General features: G+C 44.4%; 1 protein-coding gene across 1 annotated transcript in view; it reads right to left on the minus strand.

Moving 5' to 3' along the window:
* The window catches only part of ARHGAP39 (Rho GTPase activating protein 39), a gene marked incomplete at both ends in the record, with an annotated part of 61,763 nt that overhangs the window by 22,411 nt on the left and 16,499 nt on the right, over positions 1-22,853 (minus strand). Inside the window, 3 exons of the mRNA XM_084216731.1 lie at positions 4,166-4,258; positions 8,649-9,210; positions 14,807-16,208. Coding sequence (XP_084072857.1) covers positions 4,166-4,258; positions 8,649-9,210; positions 14,807-16,208 — 2,057 coding nt within the window. The remainder of the gene's footprint in view (positions 1-4,165; positions 4,259-8,648; positions 9,211-14,806; positions 16,209-22,853) is intronic.

Below are 22,853 nucleotides of genomic sequence, written 5' to 3' on the forward strand. Positions count from 1 at the left end.
ATTAATGACTCTGATTAATATAATAATAATATTAATAGTAATGCCAATGCTCATAATACTAACGCTAACATGAATACCAGCACTAATACTACTAATACGACTAATATTAACAGTAATTTTATTATTATATAGACCACACCAAGTCAATCTGACCGTTATTAATTACCCTGATTAATCTAATAACAATATTAATACTAATGCCAATACTCATAATACTAATGCTAATATTAATATCAACAACTAATACTATTAATACTACTAATATTAACACTAATATTATTGTTAAATAAACCACACCAGGTCTATCTCACCGCTATTAATGAAGCCGAATAATCTAATTATAATATTAATAGTAATGCCAATACTCATAATACTAACGCTAACATGAATACCAGCTCTAATACTACTAATAGTACTAACATCAATAATAATTTTATTATTATATAGACCACACCAAGTCAATCTGACTGCTATTAATTACCCTGATTAATCTAATAATAATATTAATAGTAATGCCAGTACTAACTATACTAACGTTAATATTAATATCAGCACTAATACAACTAATATTAATAATAATATTATTATTATTAAGTAAACGACACCTAGTATATCTGACAGCTATTAATTACCCTGATTAATCTAATAATAACATTAATACTAATACCAATACTAACAATACTAATGCTAATATTAATACCAGCACAAATACTACTAATACTACTAATATTAACACTAATGGTTATTGTCACATAAACCACACCAAGTCTATCTGACCGCTATTAATGACGGCAATTAATCTAATAATAATATTAATAGTAATGCCAATGCTCATAATACTAACGCTAACATGAATACCAGCACTAATACTACTAATAGTACTAATACAACACTAATATTATTGTTAAATAAACCACACCAGGTCTATCTGACTGCTATTAACGATGCTGATTAATCTAATAATAATATTAATAGTAATGCCAATACTCATAACACTAACGCTAATATTAATACCAGCACTAATACTACTAATACTATTAATATTAACACTAATGTTATTGTTGAATAAACCACACCAAGTCTATCTGACCAGTATTAATTACTCTGATTATTCCAATAATAATACTAATACTTGTGCCAATACTCATAATACGAATGCTAATATTAATACCAACAGCAGCACTACGAATACTATTAATATTAATACTAATGATAGTGTTAAATAAACCACACCAGGTCTGACTGCTATTAATTACCCTGATTAATCTAATAATAACATTAATACTAATACCAATAATAACAAACTAATGCTAATATTAATACCAGCAGTATTAATATTACTACTAATAGTAGTACTATTAGTACTAATATTACTAATAGTAGTACTATAGTAGTAATATTACTACCAATATATACTACTAATACTACTAATATTAACACTAATATTATTGTCAAATAAACCGCACCAAGTCTATCTCACCGCTATTAATGACGGCAATTAATCTAATAATAGTATTAATAGTAATGCCAATACTCATAATACTAACGCTAATATTAATACCAACACTAATAATACTAATATTAATAATAATGTTATTGTTAAATAAACCACACCAGGTCTATCTGACCGCTATTAACGATGCCGATTAATCTAATATTAATAATAATACTAATGCCAATTCCAACAATACTAACGCTAATATGAATACCAGCACTAATACTACTAATATTAATACTGATGTTATTGTTAAATAAACCACACCCGGCCTATCTGACTGCTATTAACGATGCCGATTAATCTAATAATAATATTAATAGTAATGCCAATACTCATAATACTAATGCTAACATGAATACCAACACTAATACTACTAATAGTACTAATATTAATACTAATATTATTATTAAATAAACCACACCCAGTCTATGTGACTGCTATTAATGACCCCGATTAATCAAATAATAATAATACTACTAATGCCAATGCTCATAATACTAATGCTAATATTAATACCAACACTAATACTACTAATATTAATAATAATGTTATTATTAAATAAGCCACACCAAGTCTATCTGACTGCTATTAATTACTCTGATTAATCTAATAATAATATTAATAGTAATGCCAATACTCATAATACTAATGCTAACATGAATACCAACACTAATACTACTAATAGTACTAATATTAATACTAATATTATTATTAAATAAACCACACCCGGTCTATGTGACCGCTATTAATGACCCCGATTAATCTAATAATAATAATACTACTAATGCCAATGCTCATAATACTAATGCTAATATCAATACCAACACTAATACTACTAATAGTACTAATATTAACACTAATGTTATTGTAGAATAAACCACACCAAGTCTATCTGACCGCTATTAACGACCCCGATTAATCTAATAATAATATTAATAGTAATGCCAATACTCATAATACTAACTTTAATATTTATGCCCGCACTAATACTACTAATTTCAACACTAATATTATTGTTAAATAAACCACACCAGGTCTATCTGACTGCTATTAACGATGCTGATTAATCTAATATTAATATTAATAGTCATGCCAATACTCATAATACTAACGCTAATATTAATACCAGCACTAATACTACTAATACTATTAATATTAACACTAATGTTATTGTTAAATAAACCACACCCGGTCTATCTGACCGCTATTAATTACCCTGATTAATCTAATAATAACATTAATACTAATACCAATACTAACAATACTAATGCTAATATGAATACCAGCACTAATACTACTAATATTAACACTAATATTATTGTTAAATAAACCGCACCAAGTCTATCTGACCGCTATTAACGACGCCGATTAATCTAATAATAATATTAATAGTAATGCCAATACTCATAAACCTGACGCTAATATTAATACCAGCACTAATACTGCTAATACTACTAATATTAATACTAATGTTATTGTCAAATCAACCGCATCAAGTCTATCTGACTGCTATTAATTACCCTGATTAATCTAATAATAATATTAATAGTAATGCCAATACTCATAATACTAACGCTAATATTAATACCAACACTAATAATGCTAATATTAATAATAATGTTGTTATTAAATAAACCACACCAGGTCTATCTGACCGCTATTAACAACGCCGATTAATCTAATAATAATATTAATCGTAATGCCAATACTCATAATACTAATGGTAATATTAATACCAGCACTAATACTACTAATAGTACTAATACTAACACTAATGGTTATTGTTAAATAAACCACACCAGGTCTATCTGACCGCTATTAACGATGCCGATTAATCTAATATTAATACTAATACCAATACCAACAATACTAACGCTAATATGAATACCAGCACTAATACTACTAATAGCACTAATATTAACACTAATGTTATTGTTAAATAAACCACACCCGTCTATCTGACCGCTATTAACGACCCCGATTAATCGAATAATAATAATACTACTAATGTCAATGCTCATAATACTAATGCTAATATTAATACCAACACTAATACTACTAATAGTACTAATATTAACACTAATATTATTGTTAAATAAACCACACCAGGTCTATCTGACTGCTATTAACGATGCTGATTAATCTAATAATAATATTAATAGTAATGCCAATAATTATAATACTAACACTAATATTAATACCAACACTAATACTACTAATACTACTAATACTACTAATATTAATACTAATATTATTGTTAAATAAACTGCACCAAGTCTATCTGACCGCTATTAACGATGGCAATTAAGCTAATAATAATATTAATAGTAATGCCAATACTAACAATACTAACACTAATATTAATACCAGCACTAATACTACTAATAGTGCTAATATTAACACTAATATTATTGTTGAATAAACCACACCTGGTCTATCTGACCGCTATTAATGATGGCAATTAAGCTAATAATAATATTAATACTAATGCCAATACTCATAATACTAACACTAATATTAATACCAGCACTAATACTACTAATATTAACACTAATATTATTGTAGAATAAACCGCACCAGGTCTATCTGACCGCTATTAACGACCCCATTAATTAATTAATTAATCACCGCCCCCCGTGCCCCGGGGCGTTGTGGGGCCGGCCCTACCCGGGCTCTCCTGGCTCTGGGGCTTTGGTTTCTTGCGCAATTTGGGTTTCTTCTGATTGGTCCTGGCCAGGAGGTGCCGCAGGTGCCGCGAGACTGGGGGGGACGACACCGGGGAGGAGGGGTGGGATGGACATGGAAAACAGAAACCAAAACCCAAATTAAAATTCAAAACTTTAAATCAAAATTGAAAACTTTAAATTAAAATTGAAAACTTTAAATTAAACTTTAAATTAAAAAAATTAAATTAAAACTAAAATTTAAGACATTAAATTAAAATTTAAAATAAAAAAAATCGAAATTAAAATTAAAATTTAAGAAATCGCAGTTAAATAAAACAACAACAAAAAAAAATTTAATTAAAATTGATCTTAAAGCAAAAAATTAAATGAAATTGGAAATTAGGATTGAAATTAAAATAGAAATTAAAATCAAAATTAAAACTAAAATTTAAAAAATTAAAATCGAAATTAAAAGAAGAAAATTAAATTAAATTAAATTAAATTGGAAATTAGGATTAAAATTAAAATAGAAATGAAAAGAAAAATTAATGTTAAAATTAAAAATTAAAAAATTAAAAGAGAAATTGAAGTACAAAATTAAATTTAAAATTATAATTAAAATTTAAAAAGAAATAGAGATTTCAATTAAAATTTAAGAAACTTAGAATTTAAAAATTTCAATTAAAACAAAAATAAATTAAAATAAAAATTTAAGAAATTGTAGTTAAACAAAAGCAAAAAAAAAATTAAAATGGATCTTAAAACAAAAAAATTAAAATGAAATTGGAAATTAGGATTAAAATTAAAATAGAAATGAAAAGAAAAATTAATATTAAAATTGAAAATGAAAAAAATATAAGAGAAATTAAAATACAAAATTAAATTTAAAATTATACTTAAAATTTAAAAAGAAATTAAAATAAAAATAAGAATTAAAATTTAAGAAACTTAGAATTTAAAAATTTCAATTAAAACAAAAATTAAATTTAAAATTACAATTGAAATTAAAATTTAAAAGTCTAAATATAAATAGAAACTGAAAAAAATGAAATTGAAATTATTACTAAAATTGAAATTTAAAAAATAAAATTAAAATTTTAAAAATGCATTAAAAATTATTATTTTAAAAATCCATTAAAACAGAAATTTAAAAAAAAGAATTTAAAATAAAATTGGAATTAAAATAGAAAAATTAAATAGTAATAGAAATTGAAAAAGTAAATTGAAATTAATATTAAAATTAAAATTAAAATTTGAAAAATCCAATTAAAATTGAAGTTAAAACAAAAAATAAATCAAATTTAAAGTTATGGTTGAAATTAAAATGGAAAAAATAAATTGAATTTGAAATTAAATGCGAATTGAAATAAAAATAAAGATTGAAATTAAAATTTTTGAAAAATGGGATTATGGCACTAAAATAAAAATTGACATGGAAATAAAATTGAAAAACTGAAATGAAATAAAATTTGAAATTAAATCAAATTGAAATTACAATAAAATTACAATAAAATGAAATTAAAATAAAGAACTGAAATGAAACAAAAATTTGAAATTAATTAAAATTAACAACTGAAGTTCAAACTGAAATTAAAACATTGAAATGAAATTAAAATTATAATTAAAATACCAAAATTAAATTAAAGGAAAATGTCAAGGGACGGTAAAATGAAAAAAGAAATGAAAATTAAATGAAAATAAAGAATTGAAATTAAATAAAAACTGAAAGGAAAACGAACAAATAAAATGGAAATAAAAATTGGAAGGAAATGAAAGTGGAAATGAAAAAAAAAAAAGAGCTGAAATGAAAATAAAAATACAAAATTAAAATAAATGAAAGCACAAAAATAAAAAAATCCATAAATAAAATTTAAACTAAAATAAATGAAAATTAACTAGGCAAAGATTAAAAAATTGGGAAAAGTATCAAAATTTAATGGAAAAGAAATAAAAAATGAAAATAAAAATGAAATAGGTATTAAAAGATTAATTAAAGGAAATAAAGATGGGAATTAATAATTAAGAGGAAATCAGGAGGAAAATTAATAATACAATGGGAATCAATTAAATTGGAAAATAAAGTAAGAAAATGAAAATAAAAATAAATACAAAAAGAAAGTAAAAACAGAAAAAATTGAGAAGTAAAAATGAAATGAAAAAAATAAAATTAAAATTAAAATTATATTTAAAACTGAAAAGAAAAAGGAAGGAAACAAAAATAAAATGGAAATAAAACCCCAATTACGATGACAATGAAAATGCAAATTTAACCAAATGAGACGGACTCGAAAATGCAAATTAAAACAAATCAACATCGACAATGGAACCAATCAACACAGAGACAAGGAAATTCCTGGAAAAACCATGGAAAACTCAGAACGAGGCTGGAATTTCGGAATTCCCAAGGGAGGGTTCTGATTGGCTGCGGGGGAGTTGGGGGCGGAGCCTCTGCTTTGGTGGGAAATGAGTTTGACACCTCTGGTGGGACCAACCCAACCCAACCATTCCCGACATTCCCGGGAATTCCGGGGCCTTCTCCACCTTTGGAAACCGTGGAATCCTGGAATTCTGGATCCAAAACTGCTCAAGAGGAAAAATCTGGAGGTGGGAATGATGGGAACCAAGGAATCCTGGAATTTTGGATCCAAAGCTACTCCAGAGGAAACATCTGGAGGTGGGAATGATGGAAACCATGGAATCCTGGAATTTTGGATCCAAAGCTACTCAAGAGGAATCATCTAGAGGTGGGAATGATGGGAACCATGGAATCCTGGAATTTTGGATCCAAAGCTGCTCGAAAGGAAACATATGGAGGTGGGAATGATGGAAACCATGGAATCCTGGAATTTTGGATCCAAAGCAACTCCAGAGGAAACATCTGGAGGTGGGAATGATGGAAACCACGGAATCCTGGAATTTTGGATCCAAAGCTTCTCAAAAAGAAACATCTGAATTTGGGAATGATGGAAACCGTGGAATCCTGGAATTTTGGATCCAAAACTGCTCGAGAGGAAACATCTGGAGGTGGGAATGATGGAAACCGTGGAATCCTGGAATTTTGGACCCAAAACTGCTCGAGAGGAAACATCTGGAGGTGGGAATGATGGGAACCATGGAATCCTGGAATTTTGGATCCAAAGCTGCTCGAGAGGAAACATCTGGAGGTGGGAATGATGGAAACCATGGAATCCTGGAATTTTGGATCCAAAGCTACTTGAGAGGAAACATCTGGAGGTGGGAATGATGGAAACCATGGAATCCTGGAATTTTGGATCCAAAGCTACTCAAGAGGAAACATCTGGAGGTGGGAAAAATGGTGGAACTATGGAATCCTGGAATTTTGGATCCAAATCTACTCAAGAGGAAACATCTGGAGGTGGGAATGATGGAAACCATGGAATCCTGGAATTTTGGACCCAAAGCTGCTCGAGAGGAAACATCTGGAGGTGGGAATGATGGAAACCATGGAATCCTGGAATTTTGGATCCAAATCTACTCAAGAGGAGTAGACATCTGGAGGTGGGAATGATGGGAACCATGGAATCCTGGAATTTTGGATCCAAAGCTACTCAAGAGAAAACATCTGGAGGTGGGAATGATGGTGAAACCACGGAACCTTGGAAATTTGGATCCAAATCTACTCGAGAAGAACCATCTGGAGGTAGGAATGATGGGAACCATGGAATCCTGGAATTTTGGATCCAAATCTACTTGAGAAGAGAAATCTGGTGGTGGGAATGATGGGAACCATGGAATCCTGGAATTCTGGACCCAAAGCTACTTGAGAGGAAACATCTGGAGGTGGGAATGATGGAAACCATGGAATCCTGGAATGGTTTGGGTTGGAAGGAACTTGAGGGGATGGGAGAAGTTCCAGGAGTGGGGGTGACCCTGATCCCACAAAGGTGTCAAAGCTCATTTCCTCTTGGATCTCCGCTGGATTTCCAGGAAGGGGAAGGGTGGGAAATCCAGGAGATGTTCTGGATGAGTTCCTCACCCGCCTTTCCACGAGGAGACTCAGCCAAGAGGAAAGGAACCGAATCAACGGGTGGGACATGGAATCATGGAATGGTTTTGGTCGGAAGGGACCCCTGAAGGTCGGGTTGGATGGAATTTCTGGGGATGGGAGAAGTTCCAGGAGCAGAGATGAGGCCGATCCCGCAGCAGAGGTGTCAAAGCTCAGTTCCTGTTGGATTCTGGGAAGGAGAAGGGGTGGGAAAGGCCCCACAGCACCAGGTGCACCTCCAGGAGATGTTCTGGATGAGTTCCTCACCCGCCTTTCCACGAGGAGACTCAGCCAAGAGGAAAGGGACCCAATCAGCGGGCGGGGACATGGAATCATGGAATGTTTTGGGCCGGAAGAGACCACAAAGACCACCCAGGGACACCTTCCACTATCCCAGGTCGCTCCAATCCCCATCCAACCGTGCCTGGAAACACTTCCACCCATCACAGGAGCCACCGGGCCGCGCTTCCTCGCTTACCTTTGGTGTCATTCACCGGATCCATGTGCCGGTAAATGTATCCTTCAAGGTAGGAATGGAATTTGGGAGTGGGTGGGAAAAAGGCCAAACAAATGGCCATGAGCTCCCAGCCGCGGGCCAGGCTCTCGTAACGGAAGTTCTCGGTGGTCTGCCGGCACAGCTGGATGTAGAGCTCATCTCGCAGCCCCTGCATGCTCCAACCCTTGGTGGCGATCTCCAAGGCCACGTTGAGCTGGTCCGTCTTGGCCCGCCGGTCGCCCATGTACATCTGGATGAGCTTGAAGATCTCGCACGCCTCCTTCTTGACGTTGCGGTCGTTGGTCATGATCATGGGTTTCTTGATGGATTCGCTGCTCCAGGCCAGCATGTTGGCGATGGAGACCTTGCGGCGGAAGAGCCCTTGGGTGTGCTTGTTGAAGTGCTTGGAGGCCCAGTTCTCAATGTCCGTCTCCGAGGAGGGCTTGCGCAGGTTGAAGGTGGGGAAGACGCAGCTGGCGCTCGGCATCATGTTCCGCGTCTGCCGGCTGCTCTCGAACTGCGCGCAGGCGCCCAGGTCCTCGGACTGGGGGACAACAGGCGGGACAGGTCAGCGGTGTGGGGAGGGGTGGGAGGGCTGATGGGATGATTGATCGATTGGATGATTGATTGATTGATTGATTGATTGAGGAACAGATCGAAAAACCGACCGGCTGATAAACCAATGAATGAATCAATCAATGGCTCAACCAACCAACCAACCATCCAGCCAACCAACCAACCAACAGATCAATCAACAAACCAACCAGCAAACCGACCAGCCAAAAAACCAATGAAACAATCAACCAATGGCTCAATCAATCAATCAATCAACCAATCAACCAACAGATCAATCAGCGGTGCTGGTGGAGTGGGAGTGTTGATGGAATGATTGATCAACTGATTGAGTAACAGATGGAAAAACCGACCAGCTGATAAACCAATGAACCAATCAACCAATGGCTCAATCAATCAACCAACCAATCAACCAATAGATCAATCATCAAAACGACCAGCAAACCGACCAGCCGATAAACCAATGAACCAATCAATCAATGGCTCAACCAACCAACCAACCAACTGATCAATCAACAAACCAATCAACCAACAAACCAACCAGCAAACCGACCAGCCAAAAAACCAATGAAACAATCAACCAATGGCTCAATCAACCAACCAACCAGCCAACCAATAGATCAATCAACAAACCAATCAACTGTCGGAGTGCTGATGGAATGATTGATCGACTGATTGAGTAACAGATCAAAAACCCGAGCAGCCGATAAACCAATGAATCAATCAATCAATGGCTCAACCAACCAACCAACCAACCATCCAGCCAACCAACCAATAGATCAATCAACAAACCAACCAGCAAACCGACCAGCCAAAAAACCAATGAAACAATCAATCAATGGCTCAATCAATCAATCAATCAACCAATCAACCAATAGATCAATCAGCGGTGCTGGTGGAGTGGGAGTGTTGATGGAATGATTGATCGACTGATTGAGTAACAGATCGAAAACCCAACCAGCCGATAAACCAATGAACCAATCAATCAATGGCTCAATCAATCAATCAACCAATCAACCAATAGATCAATCATCAAACCAACCAGCAAACCGAACAGCCAAAAAACCAATGAACCAATCAATCAATGGCTCAATCAATCAACCAACCAACCAACCAACCAATCAATCAACCAACCAACCAATCAACCAACCAACCAACCAACCAACCAACCAACCAACCAACCAATCGACCAACCAATGAATTGATGTGACAAACCAATCAACCAATCAACCAGCCAACCAACCAATCAACCAATCAACCAGCCAACCAACCAACCAACCAACCAACCAATCAACCAATCAACCAGTCAACCAATCAATCAACCAATCAACTAACCAACCAACCAACCAACCAACCAACCAACCAACCAACCAATGATTGATCTGACAAGCCAATCAACCAATCAACCAGTCAACCAACAAACAAATCAACCAATCAATCAACCAATCAACTAACCAACCAACCAACCAACCAACCAACCAACCAACCAACCAATGAATTGATCTGACAAACCAATCAACCAATCAACCAGTCAACCAACAAACAAATCAACCAATCAATCAACCAATCAACTAACCAACCAACCAACCAACCAACCAACCAACCAACCAACCAACCAACCAACCAACCAACCAATGAATTGATCTGACAAACCAATTAATCAACCAATCAATCAATCAATCAATCAACCAATCAACCAACCATCCAACCAACCAACCAACCAACCAACCAATTAACTGATCTTACAAAGCAATCAAGCAACAAACCAATCAAGCAACAAACCAACCAATCAACCAAGAAATCAACCAACCAACCAACCAATCAACAACAAACCAATCAATCAATCAACCAATCAACCAACCAATCAACCAACCAACCAATCAACCAACCAATCAATCAATCAACCAGCCAACCAACCAACTGTTGCAGCATTCAGAGCTCTTCCCATCAGCCTCGTCCTCTCCAAGGAGCTTCTCCTCAATCCCATCGTGGCCAAGTGGAGCTGACCCAGTGCCAGCGGCCAGGGCGGGCTGTGGCACCGATCGGCCTCAGGAGGGAGGGAGGGGCCTGGTGGGGATGAGTGACAGGCTGGGCTCTCTCCACACTTGCACAGCGGAGTCATGGACAGAGGAAGTTGGTGGCAACGTGGGGAGAGCAAAGGGGGAGTGGCTTTGGGTTCCACCCGTCCTTTGGGGACACTGGGGACACACCCACCCTTAACAGCCCCCCGGGAAACGCCCTCTACCCAAAATCACCTTCCTGGGTGGTTCCTCAGCGGCCACAGGAGGAGGCTGGTGGCTCCTCCAAGCCATGTGAGCAACATGGATGGTCCTTCTGAACATCCTGAGGGACAGGAGATGCTCAGGATGTGACCTCTGTAGAGCTGCCAGCTGGGAAGGACCCAAAGGAGCCCTGTGGGACAGTGTCCTCCTCCTGCTGGAGCCAGCACAGCTCGTGGATGTCACCCCAGGAGGTGGAGGGACACCCCAACAGCTGGTGACCAGCCCGGAGGAGGCCAGCAAGGGACAATTGGGACGGACAACTGGACAATTCTGTGGTCCTGCAGCCAGCCAAGGTGGCTTCATCATCTCTTCTGCAACATCCAGGCCAGCACCACCTGGGTTTGGGGGCCCTGGGGATGTCACCCATGGCAGGGAAGGATGTGCCACACCATCCAGAGGTGACACTGCTGTCCCCTCCAGGTGTGGAGGAGCCGTGTTGGTGGCCCTGAGCAGAGTCCGTGGGCAAGGTGACTCCAGCGCTGCCACGGGCTCAGGGTTGGGCTTCAGATGAGGAAGAGAAGGTGGAAAGACCCAGGAGGTGGAAAATCCAGGAGGGGACAGGGAAGCCACCCAGAGAGCCACCAGAGCTGCTGGCAGGTGACTGAGTTTCTACTGCTTCAAACAAGTCAAGTTTCTTGTCTCTCCAGCAACTCGTCCTGTTCCAATGTCGAGATCTTTCCATGGACATCGCTCCGCTCCCATCTTGACCGCGGTGATGATGGCAGGGATGACATGGGATGGGGACCCTTCATCCCCCAAGGAACCCAGCCCTGGCCACTTCACCCCGAAGGTCCTTCTGTGTCCTCCAGCCTGGTCAGCTGGAGGCCCGTGGGGTTTCCTGGGTGATGCAGGAGATGCTGGAAGGTCTCTCACTTGGCAGCTGCTGGGGACGGGGCTCTTCCAAAAACTGGTCCGTGGGCTGGACCAGAGCCACCAAGGACACTCGGGGAGAAGGAAAGGACCACACTGGTTGAGGACATCCACCTTCTCCAGCCAAGGAGAGCGTGGTCGGGCCAGGGAGTGACACTGGAAGTGAAATGTGATGGATCCTCTGCTGCCAGAGCCAATAGGAAATGAACTTCAGCCCTAATTAGCTCTAATTAGCACCTAAATGAACTCGGGGGATGCCCTGGCCTACAAGAAGGGGATAAACCATCAGATGTCAGCTGCAAATGGCCGTGACCTCCTGCCTGTCCCCTGGGGTGACCATGGAGTCACCTCTGGAATTGGGGAATCCTCAAGGAGCCACATGGATGGGGCTGGGATGCACCTCGGTGTGGGGACACTCCACCGGTGACAATCACAGCCATGACCAGGGAAGGGGCTGGGTTGGAGAGGACCTTCGAGATCGTCCCTTCCCAATGGCCAGGGACACCTCCACAATTCCAGGTTTCTCCAAGCTCCGTCCAGCCTGGCCTTGGACGCTTCCAGGGATGGGGCAGCCACAGCTTCTCCGGGAAACCGGTGCCAGTGTCCCACCACCCTGGTGTCCCTGAGGTCAAGGATGACAGACGGGACCACCGGGACAGAAAGCTCTGGGGAGTGGAGAAGATTCCCACCACGTCCCAAACTCTGTGAAGAAGGGGATCCCCAGTGGTGGCGGCTTTTTCTCCGGGCGTGAAGATCCCAAGTGGATCTGGAGCTCTCCAGTTCAGGGTTTGGGCCTCCTCGTGCAGCACGGAGCCCTTGTGCTTCAGGAATCTTCTGCTGCTGCCTTCTGCTCCACCGACTTCATTGCACATTTCCACGGACAAAAAAGGGAATTTTCCAGATCATTTGCTGTTTCCCGGGTCCATGTCCAGGGTCTCCTTCCTGCTGACATCAAATTCCATCTTCCAGGAAGTTTTCCAGGTCACCTGTTTTTTTTGGAAGCCCTGACAGCCTTTCCCTGGAGGGGAAGGGACTGATGGAGGACATCCAGAAGCTGATGGAGGATATCCAAAAACCAGAGAAACATCTGATGGGACGGAATCTGCGCACACGGGGTGCAACAGCCCCAGCAATTCCAGGTCAGAGCCTCAGGGTCGTCCTCTGGAATGGGAGTTTGGGGCTGGAGGGATCTCCAGTGAGGGAACAGGCAGCGCACAACCCTGGGAGACAAATTCTGGAAAACTGGTGGCTCTTTCATCCCAAGGTTTTGAGGGACCACCTTCTAAGGACCAACTTCTTTGAAAGACCACCTTGGCAAGGACCAACTTCTGTGAGGGACCACCTTGCTAAGGACCAACTCTGAAAGATCACCTGGGCAAGGACCAACCTGTTTGAGTGACCACCTTGCTAAGAACCAGTTTTGAAGGACCACCTTGGCAAGGACCAACATCTTTGAAGGACCACCTTGGCAAGGACCAACCTGTTTGAGAGACCACCTTGGCAAGGACCAACCTGTTTGAGAGACCACCTTGCTAAAGACCAGTTTTGAAGGACCGCCTTGGCAAGGCCCAACTTCTTTGAGAGACCATCTTGCTAAGGACCAACTCTGAAAGACCAACTTGGCAAGGACCAACCTGTTTGAGGGACCACCTTGGCAAGGACCAACCTGTCTGAGGGACCACCTTGCTAAGAACCAGTTTTGAAGGACCGCCTTGGCAAGGCCCAACTTCTTTGAGGGACCACCTTGGCAAGGACCAACTCTGAAAGACCAACTTGGCAAGGACCAACTTCTTTGAGAGATCACCTTGCTAAGGACCAGTTTTGAAGGACCACCTTGCCAAGGATCAACTTCTTTGAGGTGCCACCTTGCTAAGGACTGATTTTTAAGGATCACCTTGGCAAGGACCAACTTCTTTGAGGTGCCACCTTGGTAAGGACTGACTTTAAAGGACCACCTTGGCAAGGACCAACCTGTTTGAGGGACCACCTTGGCAAGGACCAACTTCTTTGAGAGACCACCTTGGCAAGGACCAACTTCTTTGAGAGACCACCTTGCTAAGAACCAGTTTTGAAGGACCGCCTTGGCAAGGTCCAACTTCTTTGAGGTGCCACCTTGGTAAGGACTGACTTTAAAGGACCACCTTGGTAAGGACCAACTTTGAGGCAAGGACCAATTTCCCTGAGGGGATGGGCACTCAGGAACCTCCTGGGAGCTGTGTGGATCCAGGATCTGCCCCACACCGAGGCAGGAGAAGCCACAGCACAGAGCTGAGGCCACCACGGCACAGAGATCCCCGTGCCCAATCCTGGTGTGGGATCACCCCAGGGACCATCCCACTGGATCTACACTGGAGGAGAATCACCTTCAACCGGGATCGACCCCCAAAACCCGAGAACCTTCCCAAGGGGCGTTACCTGAGATGGATGCAGGTAGGGCTCGGGGGAGGCCAGGTTGGTCTGCACGGAGACGCTCTTCTCCAGCAGGATCTGGGGGAAGCCCAGCTTCTCGAAGGTGTTCCTCTTCCAGTGCTTGTTCTCCTGCTGCGCCAACGCCTCGTCCTCGCTGAAGGCTCGCACCACCGGGCCCGGCATGGGCAGCGGGAGGGCCCCGTCGCTCTCGTAGCCCGAACCGTCCTTTTGGGAATCCCAGCTGCTCCGCTGCTTCATGTGGTAGTGGGCCTGCTGCGCTTCCCACGCCAGCCGCGCCTGCGCCAGGAACGGCTCCGGGAAGCCCCGCGCCGCCTCCGCCTCGGCCGCCTTGCTCTCCGTCCGGTTCATCGGCGACCGGTTGGGCCCCGGTGTGGCTCGCTCCTCACCCAGCTCGCCCAACGCCTCCCGCTCCCCCGAGCCGTCCGTGGAGGAGGCGTTGGCATCGTGGTTCACCGAGGGCTTCCGGCTTTTCCTCTTCCTGGTGGAGGGCGAGTAACCGGTGGAGGACAGGGTGTCCTGCTGGCTGGACCACGACATGGAGTCCTCGCCCTGGGCCACCTGGGCGCCCGCGGGGCCGGGGCAGAAGTCGGGTCCCTCCATGCTGCTGTAGTCGCCCGATTTGATCTCCAGGCGTTGGTCCCGCACCAGGCAGGGGCTGTGCTGCAGCGAGTAGGAGCCGCCGATGGGGTTGGGGGAATATTTGTGCCTCAAGCCCGTCTTCATCTTGGGGCTGGAGCCCGACTGCTCCACGTAGACCAACTGCCGGACGTATTCCTTGCCGGCCGGGCTGTATTCCAGGCTCATGAAGCGGTCGGGACACTTCTGCTTGGTGAGCACCAACTGCTGGTAGGGCGAGTTGGAGCCTTGCTTGGGCGACTGAAGGAAAGGGTGAGGCTTCCGGATGGGCGATTTCTGCGGCGAGCCGGCCTTGTAGCTCCCGCTGGCTTCGTACTGCATGTCCACGGGCGGCTCGTCGTAGATGGGAGCCTGGTATTCCATGGGGGGCTCCTCGTAGAGCGGGGGCTCGTAGGCGTAGCGGGGCGACGAGGGCTGGGATTCGCTGGAATGTTTGCGGTGCTGGGCCTGGAGCGGCGAGCAGAAGGAATCGCCCCGGCCCAGCAGCGGCGAGCAGCTGCCCACGTGCTCGGCCCTCTTCAGGAAGGGCGACTGCTTCCTCTCCGGGAAGAAGACGGAGTTGTCGGCGTCCGAGGAGAAGGTTTGGAGGTTGGGCGACTGCTGGCCGCCCGAGGGCCTGCGGGAGCGGGAGCCTGGTTGGTTTTCCGGGGCGTAGCCGTTGCCTTGGTGGAGGAGGAAGCTGGGCTCCCGATCCGTCACCTTGATCAGCATCCGCTCCTTGGTGCCGGCGTTCCATCGGAGGGATGAGGTCCTGCGGGGAGAAACATCACGGTGAGGGGGGGCAGAATTCCACCAAAATTTGGGATCGTTGGTCCCAAACCTCCCCGAGAGCCTGGAGGATGGGTGTTCCCAAGCACCTGAGAGATGGAGATGGGAGGGATTGGATGGGGTTGGATCTTGGACAAGGGATGAGGGGGAACAGCTTCCCACTGCCAGAATGAAGGGCTGGACGGGATAACGGGAAGGAATTCCACCCTGTGAGGGTGGTGAGGGGCTGGAATGGAATTCCCAGAGAAGCTGTGGCTGCCCCATCCCTCTGGAAGTGTCCAAGGCCAGGTTGGGCAGGGCTTGGAGCAGCCTGGGATAGTGGAAGGTGTCCCTGCCCTTGGGATTGGATATCGGGAAGAAATTCTCCCGTGAGGAATTCTTCCCTGGCACAGTGGATTTTTATCTCCTCTCTCCCTGTTCTGAGCCCTTGGGACACTCAAGAAGAAGAGCAAAGATGGATTTTTATGGAGCTGCCCGGCTCACAGGAGGGATCCGAGCTGGAATTTGCTGTTCCCGAGGCACAGGGAAGCACATCCTGTCACCAATCCCACGCTGGAACAGAAGATGCCGGAGGCACCGTCTGCTCTCCCGGTTCATCCCTCTCCAGTTCTTGTTTATTCCTAGCCGTTTGTCCCTTCTGTCCCCCAGGAAAAGGTGGAGTGAGTTCAACCGCTGAGTTTTGAAGGGAAAATTCCCACAAAAAGCCAGAAACAATTCCCTGCAGGAGGCTCCACAGCCTCTCCTTGTTCGTCCACGACTTTGTCCTTGCTCCAAGGGATTTGGGAACAATTTATTCCTTCCTTTTCCACCTTTGGAAGCGCCTGTGGAGCTCCTGGGGACTTGAGCCTCCTGCCAACTTCTTGCTGTGGGAAAACCTGGATGAGTTTGGGTTTCTCCACCTTGGTCTGACGGAGCTCAACCCCTCACAGAGCCCTTCCAGACCCTCAAAATTCCATCCATGACCACAAAAATCATGGATTCATGGAATGGTCTGGGCTTAAAGCTCATCCAGTTCCTGGGGCACCTCCCACTACCCCAGGTTGCTCCGAGCCCCTTCCCACCTTGCTCTGCCCCTGAAAAATCTGCTTTTCCTGCTCAAACCGCAGACAAAAAATCTTGGACGGCTCCGTGTTTCTTCTGGAGGTCTTTAATCCTCATGAACAACCTGATTTTTGTACACAGATCTCAAAAATAGTGAGGAAAGAAAACAGATCCACAGATGATTCCCAGTGGAACTAGACTGGAATTCCCAGGGGAATCTGTGGCTGCCCCATCCCTGGAAGTGTCCAAGCCCAGGCTGGACAGGGCTTGGAGCAACCGGAGATATTGGAAGATATCCCTGCCTCTGGAAAAGGCTGGGAATGAGATGATCCGGAAGCTCCCTGCAGAAATCCACGCTTCCACATTTTCCCCACCCCCACCCGGACCCAAATCCCTCCTAAATCCAGGTGTTTTCACTCCAACCAGGTGAAAACCGCCGCTTAATTCCCGGCTTTGCAGCTGGCATTAATATTCCAGCCCCGCGGCATCTGGCAGCAGCGGATCCGAAGGAAAATCCCCAACGGAGCAGCGGCCGAGCTTTCAATCCCAAATATTAAATAACGGGAAGCAATATTCCAGAAAGCTCCGTGGATTATGGATAGTGTGCCCCCTCCCCCCAAAATAAAAAAACACAGAATAAATGGAATTTTCTGCCGGCGAAAGGAATCCCAAAAAGGCAATTTTTTGGGGCTGAAATCGCTGCCCACGAGCGGCGCGGCCGCTCCAAGAAATTCAAGGGAGGCTGGCACGGGGCATCCGGCAGAAATTCCAAGTATTCCTGTTATTTCTGGCCTGGCACCGGGTTCTCCCTGCTGTTTTTTGCCACGTGGGGGAGATTTTTTTTCTGCTCCGTACATTTCCATGACAAAACCGCTTCCCAAATGCCTCTGCATCTCCTATCCAAGAAATCCATTTCTTTGGAAATTTGCGTGATTCCCACATAATTTCCATCTAATTTAGGGCTGGATTTTTCCATGTTCTCCCAAGTTTCTTACCCCCTCCTCGATCTTCTTCCAACCTCTGGGAAGTCAAGGATGGAGGGGAGAGGAGAAACCTGGATCCCTCATCTGGGAATTCTTTTGCTTCCCATTGTTTTTTCTGGAGAGACCCCACACCTGCAGGTAAATCCCCCCCTCATTTACATATCATTATTCATTCCAGCAAGAATTACAACAATGCTCAGCTCAAAATCCCATGAAAACAACCAAAATTATGGATTTTTCACATTCCTGATGCTTTTAACGGAGCCGAGGTGCAGCTCCACTCCATCAAGGTGGGACTGAGGGAATAAATCACAGCTGGGTTTAAGCAGAATTATTTTAAAATAATTTAATTGTTTTAAACCAAAATTATTTGGGTTTTGATGGAACGAGGCGGCAAGGTGAGGTTTTAAAAACAAGAATATTCCCAAATCCCACCCAAACCGTGCATTTTTCCAAGTTTTCTTCCCCCTGCCTCGGTGTTATTTACACTTTGCAGGTGAAGATTAAAATTTAGAGCTGGGATTAAGTGGATTTTCCCCTCCCTGGGAAAAAAACCTGATGTGAACAATTCAAATATTGGAATGCAGCGGGATTCCCTAGGAAAAGCAAAAGATCCCTGGGCACCCCCCACCATCCCAGCTCCTTGTGCCACCCCAAATTCCCAAAAAATCCCAAATTCCCCCCCGGTGCCCTCGCTCTGCCTCACCTTCCTCCCCCGGCCGCGCGATTTGGGAACATCTTCCACCTGAGCTTGAAATTCCCTTTTCCAGGGCTAAACTGGGATGGGAATGAGGGAAGCAGCCCGGCCCCTCTTCCCTCCCAGCTGGGCACCGCCTGCTCCGAGCGCATCCCGCTGGGAATTCCGGGGTCAGGGATGAGCCGGCGGCGGAAAAAATCCCTCCCCGTGCCTGGCACGGCGCCCGGCGCCGCTCCGGCTGCAGGAAAATCTCCGGGAAAAAAAGCAGGGAAAGGTGAGCAGCGGAGCCTGAAGACATCCAGGCTTCCACCCGCAGCCTCCCGTCATCCATCCGAAATTTTCCAGCCGGGAAAACGTCCTCGGGACAGGAATCCGGCCTCTGTGATCATGTGAAAGCTCATATTTTATGTTAATTTGTAATTAAATTGAGCCAGGTGATGAAATCCTGAAATCCTCCATCCCTTAAGGTTTTGCTGTTCTTCACCTGAGATTGCTGTTCCCAAAAATTGACGTGGAATTCCGTGGAATTCTCTGTATTTAATCATCCCAGGGTTTGGACTGGAATTTGAAATTCTACATTTTAAAATTTCAAGTTTTTCAATTCCTGCTCAAGCCCTGGATTCTCAGTTTTTGTGGGATTTGGGGTTCTCACAACCCCACCACAGCCTCTCCAACCCTTCTTCCACACTTCCAATCCCTTTTCCCGTCTTTTGGAAGCGTCGCTTCCTCCTTGGAGTTCATTTTTTTAGGAAGAGTTTTGATTGGTTGAAGCCGATTCCCGGAAAAACCAGAGCGAGCGAGGAGAAATTTGCATAATTTGGGCAATAAAAATGGATATTTGGGAAGAAGGTGAGGATTGAGTTTTTCCAGGATGATTTGATGGATGCAACACAATCCAGGGGATATCCAGGAAGAGGAAAATCCGGTTTGGTCTTTCTAGGGGAATTTTGGAATGATGGGAATGTTGAAGCCCAAAGTCTGCTGACGTCAAATCTCGGTTTGGTGGATGTCCATGACCTCCCAAAGCTCCTCCGCACGCGATTCCGCTCTCCAAATAAAATATTCCCAAAGGATTATACCCATCAAAATACAATTTAAAAAAAAATAAATAAATAAAATTCCCATCATTTTCCCAAAACTCTCAGGGATTGTCCAACCCCTGTCTCCGGATGGCGCTATGGGATCGCTTTGAGCTCCAAGCCCTCAACACCAATCTCCCCGTGAAACATCTCCGATGTTCTGCTGGCATCGGCCACTAATTAACACCCAAGTAAATTAATCAAGACCAGAGGGAGAAAACGACCCATCCCATCCCTCACCATCCCATTCCCGATTTTTTCCCAGGAGAAGCAGGGCTGGGAGGGCGAATTTTTGCCATTTTCCAGCAGCCCTTTGGGTGGGATGGTCGGGTTGGGATGCTGGAGGCCACGGATCCATAACCCAAGGATTTTATGGGATGTGGATGAAGAGGAAACCCCAAAATGAGCTTGGATGATCCTGGTTTGGGACATCCATGACGGCCTGGGAGGGGTCTCCAGTGAGTTCCTCCGGGATCAATCCCATCAGGAACCCACCAGGAGGGAGCACAAGCCCAAAACGACCGAGCCGGGCACGGAGGATGCCGAATTCCCGGGAGCCGATCGGGGCTGCTCATCCCGATTAAAGCAATCCCCCAAAAATAGCTTCGTTCCCAAAATCCAAATGTCACCCAAGACAAGAGGATCTTTCCTGGATTGGAGAGGGAGGAGGGAATGCCGGGAAAGGAGCACAGAAGAGCCTTTATGGTTCCGAGGAATCAGCTGGGAAGAACAAAGAGACCAGAAGTGACATTTCCCGAAATAGCTGATCAATAGGGAATCTGCCCCCGCCGGCTCCGGCAGCGCCACAAAGAGTTCCAAAAATGGGGATTTTTAAAATTTTTTTCTTCTTTTTTTTTAGCTCTCGCCTGTTCCGAGTGGATTTTGCATCCCCCGGAGCGCATTCCCGGCGCCGAAGCTTTTCCTGCTCTTGGTGTCTCCAGCTTGATGGGACACAGGGAATGGCTTCCCACTTCCAGAGGGCAGGGTTAGGGGGGATTTTGGGAAGGAAGTCTTCCCTGAGAGGGGCTGGAATGCAATTCCCAGAAAAGCTGTGGCTGCTCCATCCTGGAAGTGCCCAAGGCCAGGATGGATGAGGCTCGGGCAGAAAGCCCAGCCCAGGAGGTCCCACCACTGTGATACCACCAAGAGCAACCATCAACCCTCATCCCTTTTTTTCTTTTTTCCAGAAGATGGGATTTCCATCTCGTGGCTCCCCAGGGAATCACTGGTGTCAGTTCCTCCTCTTCCTCGATTCCGAGGGAACCAGGGAATGGACTGACCTCTGAAAATCAGGAATGGTCGCATTTGTGAAGTTGGGGCTGGAATTATGCTCAAAATCTGGTGTGGCGGTTCCTCACCTCCTTCCTGGATCTCTCCAAAGTCTCATCCTGAATTTTGGGCCTGGATTTACGCAACTCTGCCAAATTACAGCCATTCCCTAAACCCACGTGGCACTAGGACAACAAATCCAGATGGAGAAGGGCCGAACGTGGCCAAGGCAGGATTTGGACGCTGGAGATGAATCCAGCAACCCCCATGAAGGCCAAGAGGTGAAAACAGCTGGAAAATCACAAATTTTTGGCAAATTACAGCTGCCTCCCAAAACAGAGGTGGCCCCACCGCCACGACCACCTCCCAAACCCCGGCAGACACCAACCCACCTCCAAAACCACCTCAGGCGCCTCCAGGCGAGGTTCTGTGGAGCTCCCAAAGGTGGCGTGCCAGGATTTTCGGGAGCCAACCCCGATTCTCTCCTCTTTTCCCCAATTTCTTCACCCTGAAGCGATTCCTGTTAACCACAAGAAGACTGAAGAACTCTTCAAACATTCCTGGGCGTGGAAATCCGGGAGAAATGGAGGAAGACCAAGCCAAGGATCCTGTGGAGGTGAAGCAGCCGCCGTCCTGATCTCCTAGAACACCAACAGAAGAATTCCAAGATTTTCCTGCTCATGGATTTGGACATTCCGGCTCTCTGCAAGGATCTGGAACACAACAGGGCACCTTTTCCAGCTCCAAAGCCTGGAACGACGGATTTGCCGCAGCTTTGGAGAACTTTGGTGCCACCCCTGCTGTCAAGAGGAGAAAGGGAGAAGAAGGTCCTTGATGTTGAAGATTTTTGGTCTAAAATCCAGCTTGGGCAGCCTTGGACCTTTCATCCATTGATTGGCCAATGGGATGAAGACAGAAAATTTGGGATTTCTCCCACAAACAAGCAGATTTCCCGATGGGAAGATTGATTGATTGATTGGTTTTGGATTAGCGAAGAGTTCAACTCCCTCAACGGAACGAGGACGTGAAGCAGCTCTGGGGGACCTCAAATCCAGAGGGAATGAAGAGGGAAAGGGTTAAGGGCAGGGACTGGGAATGATGGGATTTGGGATTCCCGACAAAAGTCTTCCAGGCGGATGGAGCACGACGTCATCCTCTGGATGACACCCACCAATCTTGGTTACATTGGAAAAATCTCCCGTGGGAATTGTTGGCCGGGAGCTCCAAGGAAGCGGGAAAATCCTTCCTTGCTCCCGAGGATGTGGCTGCAGCTCCTGGGGTGATCCACCGGGAGGTGGGGATGATTCCGTGGGTGAGGATCCCCGGCTGGATCCTGCGGGATTTCTCAGTCAATAATCCGGCTTCTCTCCACGAGCCACCTTGATCCCACGGGATTCCTCAATCAATAATCCGGCTTCTCTCCACGAGCCACCTTGATCCCGCGGGATTCCTCAGTCAATAATCCGGCTTCTCTCCACCTTGATCCCACACTTTGTCCCAACATTTGGGGGTTCTCCAGGTTCTCCTTTCCCGGGGATGGAGGGGATGGAGGAAGGCAG

This window comes from Fringilla coelebs, assembly GCF_963513975.1.
Source record: "Fringilla coelebs genome assembly, chromosome: 1".
Lineage (NCBI taxonomy): Eukaryota > Metazoa > Chordata > Aves > Passeriformes > Fringillidae > Fringilla > Fringilla coelebs.